The 20,896-nt window shown below is 52.6% G+C and overlaps 7 protein-coding genes across 7 annotated transcripts; 2 read left to right on the forward strand and 5 right to left on the reverse strand.

Moving 5' to 3' along the window:
• Positions 1–826: 826 nt before the first annotated feature.
• BJX68DRAFT_226021 (uncharacterized protein) lies at positions 827–3,818 on the reverse strand. The gene is made up of 2 exons (XM_071038443.1): positions 2,748–3,818; positions 827–2,703 (listed from the first exon to the last, which is right to left on the reverse strand). Exons 1-2 carry the CDS (start codon positions 3,562–3,564, stop codon positions 977–979), a joined length of 2,544 nt encoding a protein of 847 aa, XP_070904167.1. The 5' UTR covers positions 3,565–3,818; the 3' UTR covers positions 827–976.
• Positions 3,819–6,504: 2,686 nt separating this feature from the next.
• BJX68DRAFT_276629 (alpha/beta hydrolase family protein) lies at positions 6,505–8,822 on the reverse strand (the record flags this gene model as incomplete). Its single annotated transcript, XM_071048148.1, has 2 exons — positions 8,693–8,822; positions 6,505–8,623 (listed from the first exon to the last, which is right to left on the reverse strand). Exons 1-2 carry the CDS (start codon positions 8,737–8,739, stop codon positions 6,505–6,507), a joined length of 2,166 nt encoding a protein of 721 aa, XP_070904168.1. The 5' UTR covers positions 8,740–8,822.
• A 2,181-nt stretch (positions 8,823–11,003) lies between these two features.
• BJX68DRAFT_261682 (uncharacterized protein) lies at positions 11,004–12,514 on the forward strand (the record flags this gene model as incomplete). Its single annotated transcript, XM_071044207.1, has 4 exons — positions 11,004–11,374; positions 11,759–11,947; positions 11,997–12,126; positions 12,191–12,514. The coding sequence occupies 4 exons, from the start codon at positions 11,004–11,006 to the stop codon at positions 12,512–12,514; spliced, it is 1,014 nt and encodes a 337-aa protein (XP_070904169.1).
• Positions 12,515–13,673: 1,159 nt separating this feature from the next.
• On the forward strand, positions 13,674–15,659 carry BJX68DRAFT_114263 (uncharacterized protein). Its single transcript, XM_071035970.1, has one exon. The coding sequence runs from the start codon at positions 14,140–14,142 to the stop codon at positions 15,235–15,237; it is 1,098 nt and encodes a 365-aa protein (XP_070904170.1). The 5' UTR covers positions 13,674–14,139; the 3' UTR covers positions 15,238–15,659.
• A 7-nt stretch (positions 15,660–15,666) lies between these two features.
• Positions 15,667–16,211, reverse strand: BJX68DRAFT_226028 (uncharacterized protein). The gene has a single exon (XM_071038444.1). It carries the CDS (start codon positions 16,178–16,180, stop codon positions 15,773–15,775), a length of 408 nt encoding a protein of 135 aa, XP_070904171.1. The 5' UTR covers positions 16,181–16,211; the 3' UTR covers positions 15,667–15,772.
• A 564-nt stretch (positions 16,212–16,775) lies between these two features.
• BJX68DRAFT_252262 (cytochrome P450) lies at positions 16,776–18,466 on the reverse strand (the record flags this gene model as incomplete). The annotated part of the gene is made up of 6 exons (XM_071042528.1): positions 16,776–16,967; positions 17,031–17,280; positions 17,341–17,508; positions 17,572–17,720; positions 17,803–18,261; positions 18,320–18,466. 6 exons carry the CDS (start codon positions 18,464–18,466, stop codon positions 16,776–16,778), a joined length of 1,365 nt encoding a protein of 454 aa, XP_070904172.1.
• A 978-nt stretch (positions 18,467–19,444) lies between these two features.
• Positions 19,445–20,775, reverse strand: BJX68DRAFT_252263 (fumarylacetoacetate hydrolase family protein; the record flags this gene model as incomplete). Its single annotated transcript, XM_071042529.1, has 6 exons — positions 19,445–19,508; positions 19,653–19,824; positions 19,887–20,214; positions 20,288–20,401; positions 20,464–20,544; positions 20,611–20,775. 6 exons carry the CDS (start codon positions 20,773–20,775, stop codon positions 19,445–19,447), a joined length of 924 nt encoding a protein of 307 aa, XP_070904173.1.
• Positions 20,776–20,896: the final 121 nt, after the last annotated feature.

A 20,896-nucleotide genomic window follows, 5' to 3' on the forward strand; every position in this document is an offset into this window, starting at 1 on the left:
TCGACCATTGGTTAATGTAATAGCGGTATAAGGGTTTCTTATAGTACACCTGTTGTCAGTAAAGGATTATGATCGTCTACATTTAAGCCACTCCCTCACCCAATTCTTCATCCACTCCGGCCGAACCGCCGGCATTAACAAGCACCTGGTCACACTCATTTCAATGTACATGGACACTGTATCCACACTAGGGTGTGATCCGTCTAGATGAGAACGGAAAATGCGGAGCCATTGCAAACAAGAGAGCGAGACAGAAGTAACCAAAAAGATCATTAAGTGCGTATTATAAGGTTGAGTGGGTATGATTGATCCCTGACTAGGCTAGTCCTGCCACATGGTACTCTACCAATCCGAGCGGGCTGGGAGAAGTTAGTCCCAGGTGGTTATTGTTCACTGTCACCTATGTCCCAGTATACCAAAAAAGAATAACAAAGGTACCATAAGGGAAGGGGAGTCACTACACAGCTACCGGGAGGAAGATTGAGACTCTGTCTTCCACGAGACAATGCGTGAACACGCAGTTGCGAGGGGATTCAATTTGGGATGCCGTATATCCTCGAGCGAGCTATAGGCGACTCCAGGGCAGATGGAAAGACACGGCCAGATTTGCGCAATCGAGTCATCACCCTGGCATATCCTTTCGATCAGTCAGCTTCCATAAGGTCTCTAGGGTCGCGGAGCATCTTGTTGCGTCGCGATGCCTACCGTGGATGGAGCGCAACTTCGAACCTTGAAGGACCCGATGTTTTCCACGCACGGTCAATTCTGTGGAGAGTGGGGAACAAGAAGACACTACTATCTTTGTACCACCCAGGCTCTGCTATAGTTGTTAAGAAATGGGAGACTTCTCATTCCACCCCAGGCATACGACGGGGTGGTCACGATATGCAACAAAGCACAAAACCGCTCAAGGCTAGAATTCGATTATCCACACAAACATTAGGCTAGACATTATTCGAGATATATAATAGTCCCATTAATAAAACGTCCTCGACACCCAGCTCTTCCGCGAGGATAGGCGGCGATACTCATCCATCGCCGGACTATTCGTCGCAGCCGTCTTCAACGGCCCGTGCTCCTCCATCTCAATATCATCAACCGACGGACTGCGATGAATCGACACCCTCGGCGTATTCTCCTCGGCCTTGGGCTGGATATAATAATGCTCGTCGTGCTCCTCCATCGCAACGTACCAGCGCTCTTTTAGTTGACGTCCCTCGGGTCCGGAGCCGCAGGCTCCTTGCAAACGGGACGTTGAGGGGCTGTTCATGGCCAGCGCGAAGAGGTTTTGCGGCTCGGTGAAGTCGGTGATTTGCTTGCCGCGGACTTCGAGGATCAGGAAGGCGAGACAGAGGGCGCTGGTGATGAAGGCGAAGATGAGGATTGGGTAGAAGATGCCCTGCCACCGTTGGGTCCCTCCGGAGGCGTACTCGACCGAGCGGAGGGTTGCGTTGAAGGATTGTGTGACTGGCTCGGGGAGGATGTTATCCGGGAATTCTTCTTGGCTGTAGTTCCAGAAATGGACGAATGGCGCGTTCTGAGAGCTCATGAGGAGCGTGTTTCCAGCTAGGACTGCCAGGGCTTCACTGATGGATGGAAGGTTCGGGTCTAGCCACGGAGTCTTGGGGAAGAACTGCATGAGAAGGCGGGCGTTCATGGACGCCCCATCTGTGATACCTGCGTTCAGAGAAATAGTGAAGGCCCACTCCGACGCGATGCTTTTCCAGTCGGGTGTCCAGATTTCGGTCGGGGTATCAGGATTGCGAACGTTGTACTGGAGCGAGTGACCGTCTTCGCACCTTGTGCTGAGCTCCGAACCGCTGGCTGTGGCTTTGTACTGGGTTGAGCACGCAGGTGACTGTTTTGCTCTGAGTGAGCAAAGGACATACGGTGGCTGAACATCCTCCGGGGCCGCCCCGAGGAGGTAGATCGCGCCCGGAAGGTATTGGCCAGTGACGTTGAGGATAGTGTTGTGCGGCTTCGGGAGTTTTCCAAAGATGGGCGCATAGTAGCCAGGATAGTCGGGTCCAAAGCCAAAGATATCGTCCACAACTGTGCGATTGTGCCAGTCGGCAGGAGGCGGGACATTATCGGGCACCTCGGTCGTCCATGTTACTGGATCGAATTTGCCCTCCGTGTTTGGCCACTCGTCATAAACGATGGGCTTTAGCTCGGTCTTTGTCATGCCCACACAAAGCACGTTGACCGCTGGCGATGGGACAGATGCATCCAGGTCATAGTTTCCCTCGCCCGACCGATCTCTCGGTTGGGTAATGTCGTTATCAGGGTGATTTGCGGCGCCTATAATCCCTCCATGCGGCATCGCAGCTGTCACATTGTGCACAATGCGACCATATTTCTCCGAGAGCGCCGTCATATTCTGCATCTCAATCCAACTCCCCGTCATCGTGGTATTATCGTTGACGGACCCGACCGGACGAGGTCGAGACGACAACTGTGTTGAACTTGACCGATTCCCTTCGGTCGCGAGGCTCCACGCGTGGAGGAAAGCCTGGTAGTTATGGTACGCCTGGCCGGCGTGCTGCATATCCAGGCAGGTGAGGTTGCGGTAGTCTGGGTCGGATGCCAGGGCAACCGGCGTCTGACAGTTGTTCGCGAGGTATATGGTATTGGCGAACGAGGCGTGGACATCTCCGACGAGCATGCGATCTTCGAAAGGGCCCATGCGGAGCTTGGGGGTCACTATTCTGTTAGCTCGGCCATCTGCGATCAGGTGAAAACTCTACCTAGAGCTTCGGCAGCGGTGGTATACAGCATCGCGACTATCGTTGCGGTCAATGTAATCGCCCCGAGGATTGTCCAGCCCGAATATCGGAGACTTTCCCAGTGGACAATCATCGACCCCGGCTGCATAATCCACGTCCGCATGCTCATATCCGCAATCGATATTCCCTTGGACCCTCTTGTGATTGCCCGACGAGTAAGAACCTGTCCCAGAAACGCCACGCAAACGGTCACGTATGCCAGCTCAACCGTCTTTGCAAACAGCGTACTGAGCAGACTCGCCGTCGACGGTGCCAGTTTTCCATCCACTCCCACGCCCTTTCCATATCGAGGTTTCAGGAACGCGACGACGAGGTATAGGCCGGAGACAAGGGTAGAGTAAAAGCCGAGGACGAGGATGGTGACCGGGACCCAGCCCAATCGGCGGTGGACAATGGTTTTTGTGGTCGGACATTTGAGCGGCGGGGAGTGCTCGCCGAGCAGAGCAGCATCGGAGCCGGCGAAGCGCGAGGAAGCGCGGTTACTAGGCGACCGACCGAGTGTCGCTGTGTCGTCGTAGCTCACGGTGCGGGAGTGCGTTGGATGGTTGGGGAGGGAGGAGGGCGATGGCTGGCTGTCACTGATTCCCAGGCCAACGGGTGGTTCGTGCTTGTGTCCCGGCTCCGCCTCCGGCTCCTGCTCGTGTTCGTGTTCGTGTGAAGCGGCAGACTCGTAGCGGATATTCGAGCGGTCGCCCAGGTCGAATGGGTTGTTCCACGAGGAGAGGTAGTTTGGCAGTGGCGGCAACCGATACGAATCACTGTTCGATTCGGAAGCCATGATGGCCAGTGGTTTGGAGGTGCAGGAGAAGATCTCAAACGGACGAGCGCAGGTGCTTCAGTTAAATGAGGGGGCCATTTCGCTTTGACCTGCAGGCTAACAGCCTGGCACAGCCTCAGCTCGTGCGACCGTCATCTCAGCCTTGTCTCGGCTTTGGCAGCTTCAGAGTCCAAGCTCCAGGGATTTCTTTGTCACATTCTTGCAAATTTGAGATGTGAACAAAAGAAGGTTTCTTGGTTCCAGCGGCGTTGAAAGGGGAACCACGATAGGTTTCCAGTTTCCACGGGTCGCGCGTTCAACAGCCGAGAAGCCTTTGCTGCCTCAGGCTGCGAGGAACGCCCGCTGCTAAAAATATCGCGTCCCATTCTCTCCACCGCTAGCGCCATCATGATGGTCGGTCTGGCCGACTTCTGACTTCAGGCCAAAGCTGTATAACAATAGGCTCATTCGTCTAATCTTGTTGGAAGAGCAAGCTCGCTGAGATGTGTCGGCCACAGGCCATAGTATCTCTATGGACTCGCACGCGGCGTCGCGGTCGGAGGTTCCGCTCGCTGCTCCACCGGCCAGCATCGCGATGTCCTGGCGAAGACAAACTCTCTTTGAGCTTGGGACGTTTTTTGATCCTCCATCAAGGAACCACTGCAGATCGTCATCAAAACCTGCATTAAACATTTTTGCAGCCTCATGGGTGCCTGAGCTCCGTTTCCCGCCCCATTGGCCGACGAGAGCAGAGGACTCAACAATAAACATAGGCTCGAAAATGCGACGAATTCTCATCCATCAATAATTTTGACTCTTCAAACTCCTCAAGACGAGAGAAATTGACACGCGAAACTCTTTTGTCTCTTATTTTGGCCTGAAGGTCCAAAGGTCGCAGAGTTTTCCGTGTAACCCAAAACGCGAATGCTGCAGATCATTCAATGCCAAAGACATCACAAATTGACGGCCAATAGTCATACTTTGCCCGCGTGGCTCTCAATAAATATATCTTCATCGCTAGATCTATACTGGTCATCAAAAGACATATCTAATTGAGTTCAGATGGAGATGCTGTCGCCAGAATCCGCAGGCCGCGATCGACCCGGCAGATCTCGGTGCAGTCTCGTCTCTTCGCTGTTGTTGTCTCGGAAGTCGCGAAGACTTAAGACCTCTATCGCCCATTTCCAACAGCTTCACAAAGCACGAACAAGCCTGTCGCCAAACCTACCTACACAATGCAACTAATACTCAACCTCGTCGCCCTGATGCTAGCCAGCACGGCAGCCGCACAAGGGGCCTCTTCTTCTTCGCCGCTACCATCCCCAACGGGCACCGCGACCCCCTGTTACACCTTTCCCAGCAAATTCGTTAGTCACATTTCATACACATGTCAAACCGTATCATCCAGGACCAGATGGAGGAGAAGACGTAGCTAGCTCCACGCCATGCACTTTCATGCTCAGTAAGAATGAGCGTTGAATGTACTCAGATGCGGATGGAGTGTAGCCGTACCTTACCTTTCTGCGCCTTCGTCTTGTGGAGGCGGTGGGTTCCCTGGAAGGCACAGATATGGTATTTTCTATGGCTGCTCGCTGAATTCCATCGTGAAGTCGCAATCTCGAAGTTGTCCGATACTATAGTATGCGTTGCATGTTTGTGTCGATTCATCCTGCACCTTGCAGCTTTTCTAACTGTTGTTGTTGTTGTCGCTGTTGCCGACTAGTCTGTTGCGGGAATATATATTTCGGTCCCTCCAAGGCTCAACGCTACCCGAATTACCAGCACCTGACACGAGCGCAAGGTCTAAATGCCAAGATAGTATCCAGAGCTCCTGGAATGTATAGGTTTCTTGCTAGTCTGATGACTCATATCGACGCTGTGTATATACGGTCGCTAGATTTAGGGTGAGTTTGTCGCAAGTATAGCGTCAAACATGCGTCCATCCTTGTATAGCAGCCATACCAAGATACGGCACGAACCTGTGAAAACTCTACCACTTTTCTATTGCTTCGTGTCTAGTATAATAGTAGAAGGAGAGCGGAAGGCCGTAATCGCAGTATATTATACTCATGTAAAATGTACTTGCGGCAACGTGGGGCTGCTGGAAGTACTATGAGAAAAGAAAGGATTCATAGAAAAGACCGGCGTGATTGCCAGACCGGAGATGTATAAGTATCCACTACACCTCTATCTATTGAACATTCAGAATCTAAAATCGCCTATCCATCCAATCAGGGATCCTTGCACTATTAAGACGCTCCCTCCGCATTACAGAGAGGAAGATGCCCAACACAGAGGGTGACGCTGCACCAACCCTAGCTCCCTGTAACTATATAGACTGCACCAAGTGGAATCATCAAACCCTTCGGACACTACCCTCAGGATCCATCCCAAGGATGATACCTCCAACACCGTCGTATGTTTGTCATTCTTTCGCAGATCACTCCCCCAACCCATCCTGCGCAAAATCCGCAGAATTCAAATAATCTAGCTCATTATCCGTCTCCCCCTATACCGCATATTCTTACAGGTCCGCAAATATCGCATACATGTACGCACCCGCAACGGCAAGCTCCGACTCGGTCGTCCACAGTAATACTCCTGTCGATGGAGTTGCCTCCAGCTCGGTCCCAGCTATACTGGTGTGATGATGGACATGCATGCTCCAGTGGCGGCCCGAAGATGCGACCTCGAGAGGATGGATGGCTAACTCAAAGCAGCCTCCTACTTCAAGGCCCACGTTTTAGATAGCTACGGCTAATTGCGGCCGTGTGAACTCCATGTCCTTGGGAACCCCATTTCCCTACATATTCAATCATTTTCGGATAGGTACACATTTGATTCTTCTCCCCCGGCCTAAAATCTTTGCCGTCCACCACATCCATCATGATACTAAATGTGAGGGGAAAAAGTTCTTGAACCGGCGTACGGCCGGCTCCTTTCTCATACATTGACTGTCGATTACTTTGTATACCTTGCCATCCAATCAAGAACAGTGTGATAAAACAGCACTTGACGTTCTGGTCGGTTCATATGGCCCCCACTTGCCTCCAAATCCAAGAACTCACACTCCACCTCCCTGAGCCGCAGCGTCTTGACAGCCGCCAGCGCGTCAGAGACACGAACCTGCGCATCTACCGGGTCGTAAATAACCATCTGCGGCGTCTTCCAGTTATGTAGATGCCGCGCGGGATCCGCGCGCCTCCACTCCCCCGCAGCGAGCCAGGGTGGCCCGCCCAGCTCGTGGAAGACGGGATGCTGCACGTCAGCCGCGAGGTAGGTCATGATACTGAAGATCCCGTTACAAGACACTAGCCCGCGGAATCGACGGCCGAGGTCGTGGCCCTGGATCCAGTTTACCATGTACCCACCGTACCCACATCCGAGGGCAACGGCGCGGCGGCTGTCAATGTAGGGGAGTTCATTCTGGATGTACTTGAATCCGTGGTGAAGGTCTTGGTAGGCCATGTCAGTGGGGGAATGCTGTGTGCTGTTCACGAAGTCCTCGCCGTACCCAATGCTCCCTGTAATATTGGGCGCGACGACCACGTAGCCGTGTTCGGCGAAGAAGGCTAGGTTTGGGCTGGTGGTGGTGCTGGTACTCCAAATACTGCTCCAGCTGCCGTGTTGGCTATCCTGGATAAAGTAGGCGACGGGGTACTTGTGTTCTGGGTTGAAGAACGACGGCTTGATCACCCATGCGTGGATCTTGCGGTTGTTTGCGCTGGGGAACCAAACCTCTTTTATTTGGTCCTTGGATAGTCCGAAGCGTGGATTATCGAGTGGGAACTCAGCTATAGCTCCGGCGACAAGGTCGTGCAGGATGAACTGTGGTGGTTGGACAAAACTCTCGCAGGTAAGTAGGATCCTCGAAGGACTGTCGCCTAGTGGCGTGGCATAGACAACAGACTTTGCGGACGAGGCGAATGGAGCGATGCGCTTTAGATCAGCCGGTGTCGCCCCATCAACGGGATCCAGCTGATACAGCACTTTCCGGCCTTTGTCTTCGACACTGAGAAGCAGTCTCCCGTCGGCGGCGAATGAGACACGAGAGGGACTGAGATCCCACTGACCCTTGCCATCAGCAGAGGCGAATATCTCCTCATATAGCCCCCTCTGGTTGTCGGTGACAATAATAATCCGGTTCTTATCCGCCGCAAATCCGTCTTGCTTCTGGGCTAGGAATCCTACTTGCCCTCTGTTGCTTACTGCTGGAGATGAGCAGGCTCCTCCAAGGCCACGATGCCGGAACGCTTTGTAGTAGTCGTCGGGAACTAGCAGCCCGCTCCAGTCGAGCATCGGGCAGATGTAGCATGAAGAGACCGTGTGTGTTGCACTGTCGACCTCGGGATCTGGGGCCGTGAAGAGGATCACCCAGGAAGATATAACAAAGTCTGGACAAATCTCCTGTCCCTTCTCGTCAGACTGGGACTGCAGCGAGACGTTCCCGAGATCGAAGTACGCCATCAGGTTTGTCACCCTGGGAATGGTATATCGGCCACGCGGGGAATCCGTGGGTGGTCGAACAAGGGAGCCAAACCATATGACAATTCGCCGGTGGCCCATCTCCTGTCGGCAGTGGACATGGCCAGGACGATGACAGACTCCTGGGCCACCAGCCGTATCCTTCAGACTCCGACCACCTTCCAGCGGATTGAATAACCGCCCGTCGCCATCGACTTCTCCGACAACGGCAAAACCCAGATTATCGTCGACATCATCCGCGGGATCCCCCATATTCACAACACGCGTCGTGCGAAGATCCCAGACCGGCCCCGCAACAGTTCCAGCCACATACCTCTCCCCGCGAAGGCGGGCATCCGCAACGACAAACCGCGTATGCCCATCCGGGCACGCCTCGAGCCAGACAACCTGGTCGCTGCGACCAAGCCACTGAGGAAACCGGGCACTGGGGGTGCCAGGAATCGGCCACGAGCGGGTAGAGTTCAGGTCCAGGATCCATATTCCGCCATGTGCGATTGGTGTATCTTCGGTGGCGGGGAAGAGCTCTGTGTACGCGGCGAGAGTCCCAGAGGCGTTTGGAACTGGTTGACTGCGGGTTGCTGACGCTACCAAGGCGCTTTTCGGGAGTAAACCCGTCGCGTTAGCGAGTTTATCCTTGGTATAGAGCTTTTGGGGTAGTACATACACTGGGGTCAGGTTGGGAGGCGGTTTTGTCCTTGGTAGTTGGGTCATTGTCAGATGACGGCCAGACCAAGATATGGAGTCCCGATGATTCAATAGGTAACCGGACGACAAACCGAACGTGGGAAAACGTGACGTGGAGAAGATAAGATGCTAAGACAGGACGGTGGTGCAAGACAGGACCTTGAAAAACCTCGAGGAGAGGGGGTGGGGGGGGGGAAAGAGGAAACCACGAGCAACCACTGTCAAAATCACATGTTCGACCGAGCGCTGCACCTCCTCGCATCTAATCTCCGAGACTTCCTGTTCTCTGTCACTAGTTCCATGGCATTATTTGTGATCAGATACAACCCATCACCATACGATTCCGCCATCGGGCTCGGGACGAAAAGCCAGATCAGCCAGAACTGGTGGGCTAGGCGGGGGAAAACAGGACACAGATTGGCGGGACCTGCATACGCAGGGGTGCAATCCCCACGTGAACAAGAAGTGGATGATGAGTCGCCAGAGTCAGGGAATGAAAGAGGCTAGGTGGCCATTAAGGCTGGGGCTCGGCTGTTCCTTACGGCGCTAGCGAAGAGCCAGAGATGCGCATTTTATCGTACGACTAGATAACACTCTTTCACCGGAAATGAGACATATAGCGAGCTAGGTACCAGAAGCCCAGGGTCTGAATTAGAACGAATTGACCTAGCAGGGATAATGCACTAAGTCCAACAAAAAGTAGATGGCCCGACATGACACAACCCGGCTGGTTCTGGAAAAGGGCAAATCATAGGTTCACTATAGTAGGCCGGCCCGCCCGCAGGATCTCGGGAGTCTGATTTTCCAAATCAGGGTTCATCTTGGCCTAATGCATGTTGGCCGGCCCGCGCCGGATTGCCAGGGGCTGTGCACGGGCAGTCCACGGGCGGTTCGATGGTCTTATCGAGGGCTCTGCGGCTCCAGCTCGAAGCAACTCTTTCCTAGATTGAAGTGTGTGTCGCCTTGGCAGAATCACAGTGAAGTCCGACCTATCTAGATTGTTGTTCAGCTACTCGCGGAGCATGTCGCGGTTAGCTAACAGCACAGAAAGGAAAGTAGGTCTCGACTGTTCGGGCGACCCCAGCGTAATCTTTTACATGGATGCGAGTAAAGTAGCTGCGGCAAAAACCGGCCAATGTAGCCCATGGCTGTGACAGGGCCTTCAATGGTTAAAGCTGCAGGCTATTTTCCCCCGTTTGACAATGTGCTGAGGTACGGTACACCGTCTATATTGATGGGTGTGGTTGATTCCTATTTGGACCCAAGCCGTTTGGCTTTTCATATTGAATGTATCTGATGTGAATCGCATGGCCGGCCGTACCTACAGATTTTCAGTTCATTCCATTGTGGTGTGCTTGTCGGGCTCTGCTTCGTGCACTGGCATCGCTTCTTAGCTAGTATCAGGTGTCCGCCGACAGGTCCTACGGATTTGGTCTAATTTGAACCGACATTAATGAACTCACTCGTCCGTACGCTCGGAGCCAGCTCGCCTCGCGCGATACTTGACTATCGGACCCTGGTTGATTATTTCGACCAAGACAGCTTCTCGGCTAGAGGGAAATGCTCGTAGATTGAAGCCCCGATACTACGCCAACAAGTCTCTCATGTATCACCAGCCAATGGAACACGGGGCACAGTACACATACCTTGTTACTGACGCGTTGATTTGACGCATTCTGCAATATATTCGGCAATAACATCCACAGCGTTGAGTACTCTCGGGTCGTGCGCCAGAGACTTCTTGAGACCTGGTCCGGCATCCTACTCCTCACTGGAAGCGCGGACCAGGCAAGACATTCGGGTATAGTATGTCGTCAGTGATACCGCTCCTGAACATATCTAGTCATGGTCACATTCGCTTCCAGCGCGAGGTGCAAATATTGCATCCTTCATGCCGTTTCGCCCGGACAAGTGGAGAGCGATCCAAGGATTGAGCTTGTAACCAGGATCTAAATTGCTCTGCCCTACATGTGTGCTCGTCCAGTGGCTGTCGGTCTTTCGCACCTCGAACTAGTAGCGTAGGCAACCCCCCTTCGACTGAAAGCAATCTCCGCGCGGGATAATTGTCAATGCCAGGATAGATATCTGTTGCCGCAGCAGGCGATACCCTGCCTCGGTAGACAGCAGGACAACGAGTGCTCGATATGAGCAAGTATGGCACGAGGCATCTCAAATGCAGAATGAACGCTGAAAATAAGTTATAAAATCCCACGTTGCCCGCAAGGAACAATGCTATATCATCATCCAGTTTCTGAATAGCCCTTCTACCGTTAACAGCCCAAACCGCAGATATGGTGCCCTGGAGCGGCGTCTTGAATGGCGCGGTCCTCCTCGCAGCAGGCTGCTTGCTCTCTCGTACAACCACGGCTGCTCCCTCGGGTCTCCGGTTTGATAACTCTACCATCTGGCATGGCTCACTGGAAGTCAGAGATACCGACCACGGTCCATCTTTTTCTTTTCCTGGCGTTGATCTTCGTGTGGAGCCTCGCGCTGCCGATTCCTTCACCCTTCGCATTCTGCCCCTCGGAGCCTCAATCACCGAGGGCTACAAGTCTAGTGACGGCACTGGGTATCGAAAGGCCCTCCGTGCTCAGCTTCGCCATGCTGGTTGGAGCGTCAACATGGCGTCGGGAGTGTTGCCAGTGGAGCTATGTCCGATAAGGTAAGCTTGTCTCATCCATTGAAATCCAGTGCTTTGGCGGTTTTGGAATTTATCTATTGTCGCGGGCTCGAGTTTCATTAAACTGACCATGTTAGTCTTACCTAGAGCCACGAGGGGCACCCTGCGTATAGGATCGAGCAGGTCATGCAGGAAGCAACAAGGAGTGTTGGGTACAAGCCAAACGTTGTATTGATCAAGTGAGTCCCCCTTCCCGAATCTCCCGCTTGCAGTTTGAGGGGATATGGACCTGCCCTCCGACCCAACGCTGATACAGAATCTGTAACAAAAGTGCGGGCACAAACGATGCCACCCAGCAATACTTTGTCGGCACCGCTGGGGAGCGCATGGACGCCCTCCTAGACTACCTCTACTCATCCATCCCAGACACGACATAATCCTGTCGACTCTGCTCCCCAACACAGCCAAGCCAGCCCTCGTGACCGACATCAACATCCATTACCGCCGGATCTACACACGCCGCAGAGACGCGGGCGACAAGATCGTCCTCGCAGACATGGCCAACGCTTTGGAAGTCTCTGACCTAATCAACAACACGCACCCCAACAACGAAGGGTACCGGAAGATGGCAATAGTCTGGTAGGCGGCCATACAAGCTGCCTAGAGACACGGGCTTCCTGTCCGCGCCCGCAGACCCTAAGATTAACAAGACAGCCATAAACAACTGCGACAAGGAGTACGGGAGCGGGCAGGGCCACTATGCTCAGACGCAGCGGGGCAGTGGGGCGGATAATGTGCCGTATATTAAAGGTTGGGCCTGCGGCCGGGAACATCCACGATGAACATAATTTCGCGCAGCTGGTGAATGTTTGGGGCGCGTATCAGGAGGGCGCGCTGCACGACCTTTTCTGGTCCCGAGAGGATGGGCGGGCGTTCATGTTTCTGAACAAGAATAATGGGGACTTTGACTCCGCTGTTGAGATCGATGTTGGGTATAACTGGAAGCCTCGAGGTTGGCGTGAACCGCATGTCGTGTGCCCACGCCTCGCGGCCTTGCTGTTGTTCCGCATCAAAGTGAACAGTGTGTGCGTCCGGATATGGCAAGTCGTCGGCGTAGGCGTCGCCGCGATGTTGCTTGTCTTATCACAGCCGTTATTGAGCCAGGCAATCGTGTCTGGTTGATGGGGAAAGAACAGTAAGACACGGTAGAGCTGTACGAACCTTTACTGAACGGAGAGATAGCATTCTCTAGACAAGGACTGCCTTGTCTTTGCTTACAAGGCCAACTTCCTACCTCTACTCTCTACTAAGGTCGCCAATACCGCAGGGACCACCAAGGAAAGAACCGTGACCTCCCTGGTAAGTTTCTCACCCTTTGGTGCCGTACTATCTACTTCCCATCTGGAGAATCCCCCCTCTGATTCGAGACAGTCCTTCATCGCGTCCTGCGTAGGCAATACCATTGGACTGCAATTATCCTGGGCTGCACGAGGTGGTCATGAAGCCGTGGTGGAGCTTCTACTTGACACTGTCCAAGTGGATGTGGACTTAAAGGATAATTATAATCGGACAATATTGTTCATGGCTGCAAGAATTTGGGAACGGGGTGGTGGTAAAGCTCTTAGACACTAAGGTGCTCCTCTGTATTTTTGAGGAATACGCTCATTCCTCATTTTCTGCTAACTTAATCTTCTCGTAACTAGTTACTCTGTTCCTCGAATGTGCTACAGCGACGATCGATCTGAGCGGCAAATTTTGCCACAAGCAAGTTCCCAACAAAAATAAACGAAACACATGGCGTCTCTTCCGAGCATCCCGGGGTTTGAAGGATCAGCGCAACAGAGAGGGGATGTCGACAGTGTCCGAGGTCCCAGCCAGAGTCTGGACCCACTCGCGCAAGCTGAGGCCAGAAAATTGGCCATCGGGCAAGCCTGGCTCTAGTATTTCCCCAAGGCACCCGTTAAGCTTTCAGAGCCAGTTTTTTCCTTGTACCCAGGGACGAAATTGCGCGATAACATGAGAATCCCTAAGCCAATGAAGTCTGCTTTTCCCAGCGAGACATTATTCGGATTTCCGCCACCTGTTCAGTTTCAAAGCCGGACTCGGCCGCGAGAGCTATCTACCCCTCCTCCTCTGTTGAACTATTGTTTTTGTGGCGCCATAGTGGGGTAATCGCGCAATCTGGCACAGCTGAATCGATCTGCGTTTCCCTGATTCGGGTGAGAGATTTCGCTGCAGCCTTCAGATCCAACCAAGCCGTTTGTGAGTGCGTCTGGGGCTCAAGAGAGCCTATCTGTGGCTTTCCATATCTATGAAAACAGTTTCAAACTCCTTGGGAGCCTGTTATTCTATCATTCTCTGCGGGCTGAGTCTTCTGGTGTTTGCAGAGATTGAGATTGTGGCTGCCTGGGGCTGAGGTGGAGATGTGGCTGAAAAACAAGTGGCGGTGCATACGCCCAGCTGCACAACCAAGCGGGGAAGTCCCCTCTGCTAGCTCGAGCGCGAACACAGTCAGGTTGGGAATTCTGAGCTTACCCGCGTGTTATTGGACACGCATCGCATGCTTTTACCCCTCCGGAACCAGAGATCGGGAATGGCGAATGAACCCCGACGAACAGCCACCGTGGAGGTGTGGTGTGGGCCGTCTGGTTGGAGATTGAATTGCGTGCGCCCCCCCTCCCCTGAAGGTGACTGTGACTTGTGAGCCGGCCCTATATAAGCCTGCCTGCGCTCTCTGCACTCAGCTTGTTATTCAAACAACAACGACAACTCAATCCCTCTGCACTCTAGAGAGCAAATCATTCAAGATGGGCTACAACGACGACTACTACAACAACTCCAGCTCCGGTGGTTACGGTAACTCCGGATACGGCAACTCTAGCAGCCGGAACGAGTCAAGCTATGGCGACTCCACCTCCAAGTCTGGCTATGAAGACTCCCGGTCCAGCGGCCGCAATGAATCTAGCTACGGCGACTCTACTTCCAGCAGCCGCAATGAGTCCAGCTATGGCGACTCCACCTCCAAGTCTGGCTATGAAGACTCCTGGTCCAGCGGCCGCAATGAATCTAGCTACGGCGACTCTACTTCCAGCAGCCGGAACGAGTCAAGCCATGGCAGCTCCAACACCAAGTCTGGCTATGGAGACTCCCGGTCCAGTGGTCGTGATGAATCTAGCTATGGCGACTCCACCTCCAAGTCTGGCTATGGAGACTCCCGGTCCAGCGGCCGCAATGAATCTAGCTACGGCGACTCTACTTCCAGCGGCCGCAATGAGTCCAGCTATGGCGACTCCACCTCCAGCGGCCGTGGCAGCTCCGGCTACGATGACAACAAGTCCAGTGGCTACGGCAACTCGACATCCAGCGGCCGTAATACTGGCTCAAGCTACGGCGACTCCAAATCAACCAGCGGCTATGGAGACTCGAGATCCAGCGACCGTGATGAGTCGAGCTACGGCGACAACAAGTCCAGTGGATATGGAGACTCCAGGTCTAGTGGGCGAAATGAGTCCAGCTACGGCGAATCCAACCACGGATCCAAGTCGAGCGGCTATGGAGAGTCTACTTCCACTGCCCGTGACAACACCAGCTCTAGTGGGTATGGTCAGTCCAGGCGAAACGACGAGTCCAGCTACGGCGAATCCAACTATGATTCCAAATCCAGCAACTACGGAGAATCCAAGTCCACTGGCCGTGACAACACCAGCTCCGGTGGCTATGGCGACTCCAGGTCTAGCGACCGAAACGAGTCGAGCTACGGCGAATCCAAAGATGACTCCAAATCCAGCCGCTATGGAGAGTCTGAATACGGCAGCCGTGGCAACACCAGCTCTACCGGTTATGGAGACTCTAGGTCGAGCAGACACGGAGAATCGAACTACGGCGAGTCAGACTACAGCAGATAAACCGGCACGACTGGCAAGGATGGTACCGGCAGTGGTATTGCCTGTCCAAATTTGTTGAAGGCAACATGTCACCTTGCAAGAATGTACGCTGTTGACGCAAGTTTCTTGGTGTACGGGAATGATATGGAGACTAAATACCAAACTTTATAACCAATATATTGCCGAACAATGGATTCATGATTCAATTGACTTAACCGAGTGCTTCAAATGTCTTAGTATTTACTACCCCTCTCCCTACAAAGCGGAGATGTCTCCGGTTCGGTGGTAGTCCAGCTGAGAGAGCATCTGCTTTCCCCATCACCTTACCGCAGAGACCAAACTTCACTCCCTCAGGGTCTCTATCATAGCTATGCACCCTCATTCCTTCATAGTCTTGCACCATCCAGGAATAGTCAAAACATAGAATTTGTCGCACCGCTCCATGTCCAATCGCCGGACAACTAGGCCGTATCTACCCAACACGGGATAAAGTTCCTGTTGTTGCTGGGGTTGAATGAGATGACCAAGCGAACCGGGGAACAGAAGCTCATAATAACTATTCTGAGCAAGGATAACACGGGGGAGGTATATAAACCAGGCCACTGCATTTCGTCTCTCTTCCAAAAGGGTATGTACCCACTTGGGGGTAGGATAGGGTAGGTACCGGCCAAGCCTCCTCGATGACGGCGGGTAAATGCAACAGAAGTTTTACTCTCAGATCTAATATACAGTAAACAATATACGTGACTTCCCGCCAGTCTAGGTTTATACAGCCTGGCGAGGCATTCTTGGTTGGCTGCACGCTCTGACGCATATATGGAGTCGCCCTTACCAGGAAGAAGACAGGGCTGGTCAACAAACTCACCTGTCGAAGATATCCTTTGGTCATGAAGCAGCTATACACCAACCTTTCCTCACTTTCTGTTTGGTTGGCGCTTCCGCCATGGAAGCAACTACTGAACATGATGAAAGCATCCCCTGGGTTAAGCTCTGCGTAAACAGCCTTCTCCACAGAAGGCGGCGTTTCTGTAGCCCAGAGGTGGCTACCAGGAATAAACCGCGTAGCTCCATTCTACATAGTTCTTTTTCCCCGGCAACAAATAAACCAACTCCGCTATCCCGGCCGGGTGTATACTTATCGGCCGTGATGGCGGACAACTGGTTGTGGTGGATCACGTCATCGCGGTGCAGTTCCTGCTTTTTCGCACCTGGACTGATCGAGAAGACAATCGTGTTGTTCAACGGCGGCTTGGAAAGTGACTCTCCCAGGGTCTGTCCGTAGTAGGATTTGTGAGTTGAGGTTAGCAGCGCATTGCAGATTGCTTTACATACAGAGGAATTAAAGACAATGAACAAGGAATGTCCCTTTACTTTGTGCTCGAGGCCGTGGCACTGCGCTGATGCCCACAACCCATCACCATATTGGATTCTTGACCAGAAGATACATCTCTGTACGACGTGTACACTTAACCCCAGAAGGCAAGAATATTTAGAAATATACCACAGAGAACTCCACAGCACGTCCAGTATAACCCCTGGCCAAGAGGCGCTAATTGATCTCAAGGAGCTGCCCGTCTCTCTAAACGTACTATTAACCCGGATTGCTTCCAAAACCAGGATGCATGGGTTTGCCATTCAGGCAAAGGTGATGCCCATGAAACTTTGAAGTGGCGCAGTAGCTGGGGTACAAATTTCCCCATCTCCATTATAGATATGTTTTTGCCGATGCAGGTCCGCGCACCATGTCCAAACTAGAGGTTAGGGAGAATCAGTCGAGGTTCATTGGAATAAATGTTGGGATAACTTGGGCTTACCGATAGGAAATACCGATCCATAGCTTTTAGCGCCTCCGGCGATGCCTCTAGCCATCGTTCAGGTCGGAAGCAATCGGCATCTTCGCCGTAGATATCTTTGATCTGATGGATGACGGGGGCTGAGATGCTGACGTTTGTTCCTCCAGGTAATCTATGACCGCAGATTTCCGCACCTGACGGAGGTACATACCTCTCCAGCGGGAATCCGACGCCTGGATGTAGTCTCATTGCTTCTTTCATTGTTGCTTGTCTAGCATACACTATGTTAAAAAGCGCCCACAGACATGCCTGGATAAGCGGTCAGTCTTACAAGTATGGTAATTTCAAGCACTCCTCATATGTGATAAACTTCGAAAGCCGGCCGTGTTGGTCTGCCTCATCTATTTCGCGTTGAATCTTGTCGTACACACGAGGAGTCTGAACTATGTAATAGATCATAGCACGTAGGGATATCGCAGTGGTGTCACTCCCAGCCAGACTATAAGCAGGGGCATAATCAGTACCTTAAGAAGTAGCCGCCTTGGAAATGAATATAACTCACAGGTTGTTGGATAGGTGATTCATCATGTCCCTGTGGGAAATCTTGCCGGAACGTTCCTCTTTTTCTCTCAACTGGGCAAGGAAATCTTTTCGTCCAGCCTTCCTATTATCAACACTGTGGTCATATCGATCAATTTCCTCTTCTGTGATCTTAAATCAACCACATTGATCAATTAGGTTAGCATTAAGATCCAATATAAAGATAACCTCGGCGACACTGTTGCACCCTCACCTTCATGAATCGGTCCAACGTATCCGGCAGCAAATTAAGCCGCTGAAATTGCTTGCTCAGCAAAGCACGGCGCATTATCGGGATCAAAAACGGCAACTGGCCGAATATTTTCACGTATTGTAGGCCGGTGTCGATTTTCCCGATCATATCATCGACATCACGTCGTTGCTCCATGAACCCGAAGCGTCTCTGAAAAGTGATGGCAGAAATGACATCAAAAGCATACCATTGGAGCCAGTTTGAAAAATCGAGTGATTGCCCTTCTAGAACAAGCATCGCGTCCATGAATATTTGGGTGCATTCGTCGGTGTACACCTCGAAATTTTTCATGTTTGTCATTGAAAAGATCTGGGACACGGAACTCTTGAGATGTTTATGATAAACGGGGTCACGGGCAGTGAACATGCTGTCCATAACCTCGCCCTGATAAACGGGTGCCATTGTATCATAGAACGGGGTCTTCCGGATGAACACATTTAGTATGCGGACCGCGAACCAGGAATTGTGATGTACTTACCTTGGTAAACTTGCTCCCTATCCCGTATATAACGGGAATCATGTTTGGATCCGCGACAGAAACCTCATTTGGCCCGACTCTCACTATGGGTCCATATTTTTCGTGAACTTTTCGATAATTAGCAGGACCGTCACCATTATATACCATCAGAAGGCGATAGAGGTAGGAAAATCGAGCGAGCACTGGCCCCGGGAGCGTTCTGAGACCTTGACGAAGAGATACTCGGACGTAATCTAAAACCAGGAGAGCTATAAGCCCGACAGCAAGGACGCCTAAACTTGGGACAAGGTCCTGAAACATTGCTAATCGACGATTTGGCGTGGGGTAGATAGATAAATGAAGGTTCGGTAAAAGGATGCTCTGGTAGGCAAGAGATGATTATAGCTCGTTGTTGTTGTTGTGCTCGCTGTTCATGGTTTTATATATGTAAACCCGTTTTACGGGGAAACGGTCTTGATGGATAAAGTCGTGTTTTCCTTCGCGGAGAGTCTGCCTCGGGTACCCCGCCCAACATTTCCTCTCCCCCGTGATTACACTATGTCAGAGCACAAGGGAGAGCCTGATGGTTGGCAGCAAGCCATGCTCCTCAGTGGATCCGCCGCGGAGGAACATTAGCGGCGGTTCACGGGTCCATGTGCAGCGGGAAGGTTGTATATCCTGGGTACTGAACGGATGTCTACATCTCTGAACGCGTTGCCTTCGACTCACTGGCGACTCGACTTCGCGCGACCGCCACGATGCCGACGCTGAGCGGGCGAGTCCTCCACCAAGACAGCTGCCATTGTCAGCAAGAATATATACTGGTAGCTTCTGTCCTTTGTTGTGGAAGAACCTAAAGATAGTGTATCAAGCAAGGGTTTCTGACTTCCTCATCGCCCTGTGCCCACCGAGTTCCGCTGATACCTTATCACTTTGTTTGGCGTCTAACAAGGGTGATTGACGCTTAATGTATCCAGGCTTGGTGGGCTTATAGAGTCTGTTCACATTAAGATATAACAAGTATATGTATTGTAGATGAACTGCTTGTTACTACAAGAGGCAAACTAGTTGGATATCGCAGACAGGGATTGCGGTAATCAATCCACCAACAGGGTAGGCAGCGGACGCAGACATCTCCTCGTCCCTTTATATCAACCACAGGCTAAAATGATACCAAAGTTTCGCCTTGACCAGCGTCCAAGCGAGTTTTCTGTCACCCAGGAAATCAGGCGAAATCATAAATCAGTACTCAGATCCTTACTCAAAAAGCTTTCATGGGTACGAGCGTCGTTGTTGCGCAAATGCGCGCTCATCCTATGTATATACGTGCGGTATGTATGGTGTGTATCCTCACATGATGGAATCCTGCCCCTCCTCGAACCTGACCACGTTCTTCAGCGTTCCCAGCCCCGAAATCTCAACCTCGATCTGATCGCCGTCCTTGAGAAGTTGCCGCGGCTTTTGGAAGATACCGACCCCGGCGGGGGTGCCTGTCATGACTACCGTGTATGCCGGGATGGTTGTGCCTGGATCTGCTGTTAGAGCCCTGCTAGCCATACGGCGTCGGGGAGTAGATGAGTGAACGTACTCTGACTCATCCAGCTGAGAACCCTCTCCGGCGGGAAAATCATGTCCTTGCCAATCACCGTATTCTGCTTCACCTCCCCATTGATCCGGGTAATGAGCGTAGCCAACGGTCTCTGCTCGCCAAAGACGCTGGGACTCACCAGAACGGGCCCAATGGGCGCAAACTTGTCAAACGCCTTTGCGTAGAAGAACTGCCCGCCGGACTGCTCGGGGAGCTGGAAGAAGCGGCATGACAGGTCGTTGCCGATTGTGTAGCCCAGGATGTACTCGGGGGCCTGCTCGGGGGTGATGTCGCGGCACTCGCGCGAGGTCACGAATACGAGCTCGCCCTGATCTATTATGTTAGCGACGGCTGCGTGCTGCGTTCTGGGGATTAAGCTAGGGTAGGGGAGGCCGGCTCACCTCCCAGTCGGGGAGATGCGAGGCGCAGAAGCGGCTGATGGGGATGGTCTCGTTGGACGAGGCCAGCGCAGCGGACGGCTTGGTCCAGACTGGCGGATTGGCGGGGACTTTGAGCTGTGAGCAGATTAGGCATTGCTGTGTCTTTTCAGGTTGGGTGATCGATCCGGTTTGCGTACATTTGCTTCGGTTGCATGGCTCCTGTAGTTGAGTCCGACGCAGTAGATGGAGGCACCCGTTTGTGGCAGAGGCGGCAAAAGCTATATACACGGTGTCCCGTCAACCGCATAGTTCATTCACTCTCTGTTGGTAAGTATAAAACCAACCTTGGAGATGGTGGCCGTGGTCGCATTCTGGCCCTGCACCAGGTCCTCGTACGTCGGGTATGCTTCCACCAGCGTTCCAATCGAGGGCTTGGTCGAGGCGCAATTCGTAAACAGCCTCGAGCCGTCGTCTGTCTCGAAATGACACAGGTATTGGAATGAACTCATTGTACCAGGCGGGGACTGAGAAGAGTGAACTATGCGATATCGTTGAAATTGCAGGGGAGGAGACTTGGGATCTAAATTGAGTAGCTCAGTGCCGTCGAGCTGGGGTTGGCATGTGGTTCCT

The sequence above is a fragment of the Aspergillus pseudodeflectus genome (genome assembly GCF_044049435.1).
Source record: "Aspergillus pseudodeflectus strain CBS 756.74 chromosome Unknown BJX68scaffold_3, whole genome shotgun sequence".
Lineage (NCBI taxonomy): Eukaryota > Fungi > Ascomycota > Eurotiomycetes > Eurotiales > Aspergillaceae > Aspergillus > Aspergillus pseudodeflectus.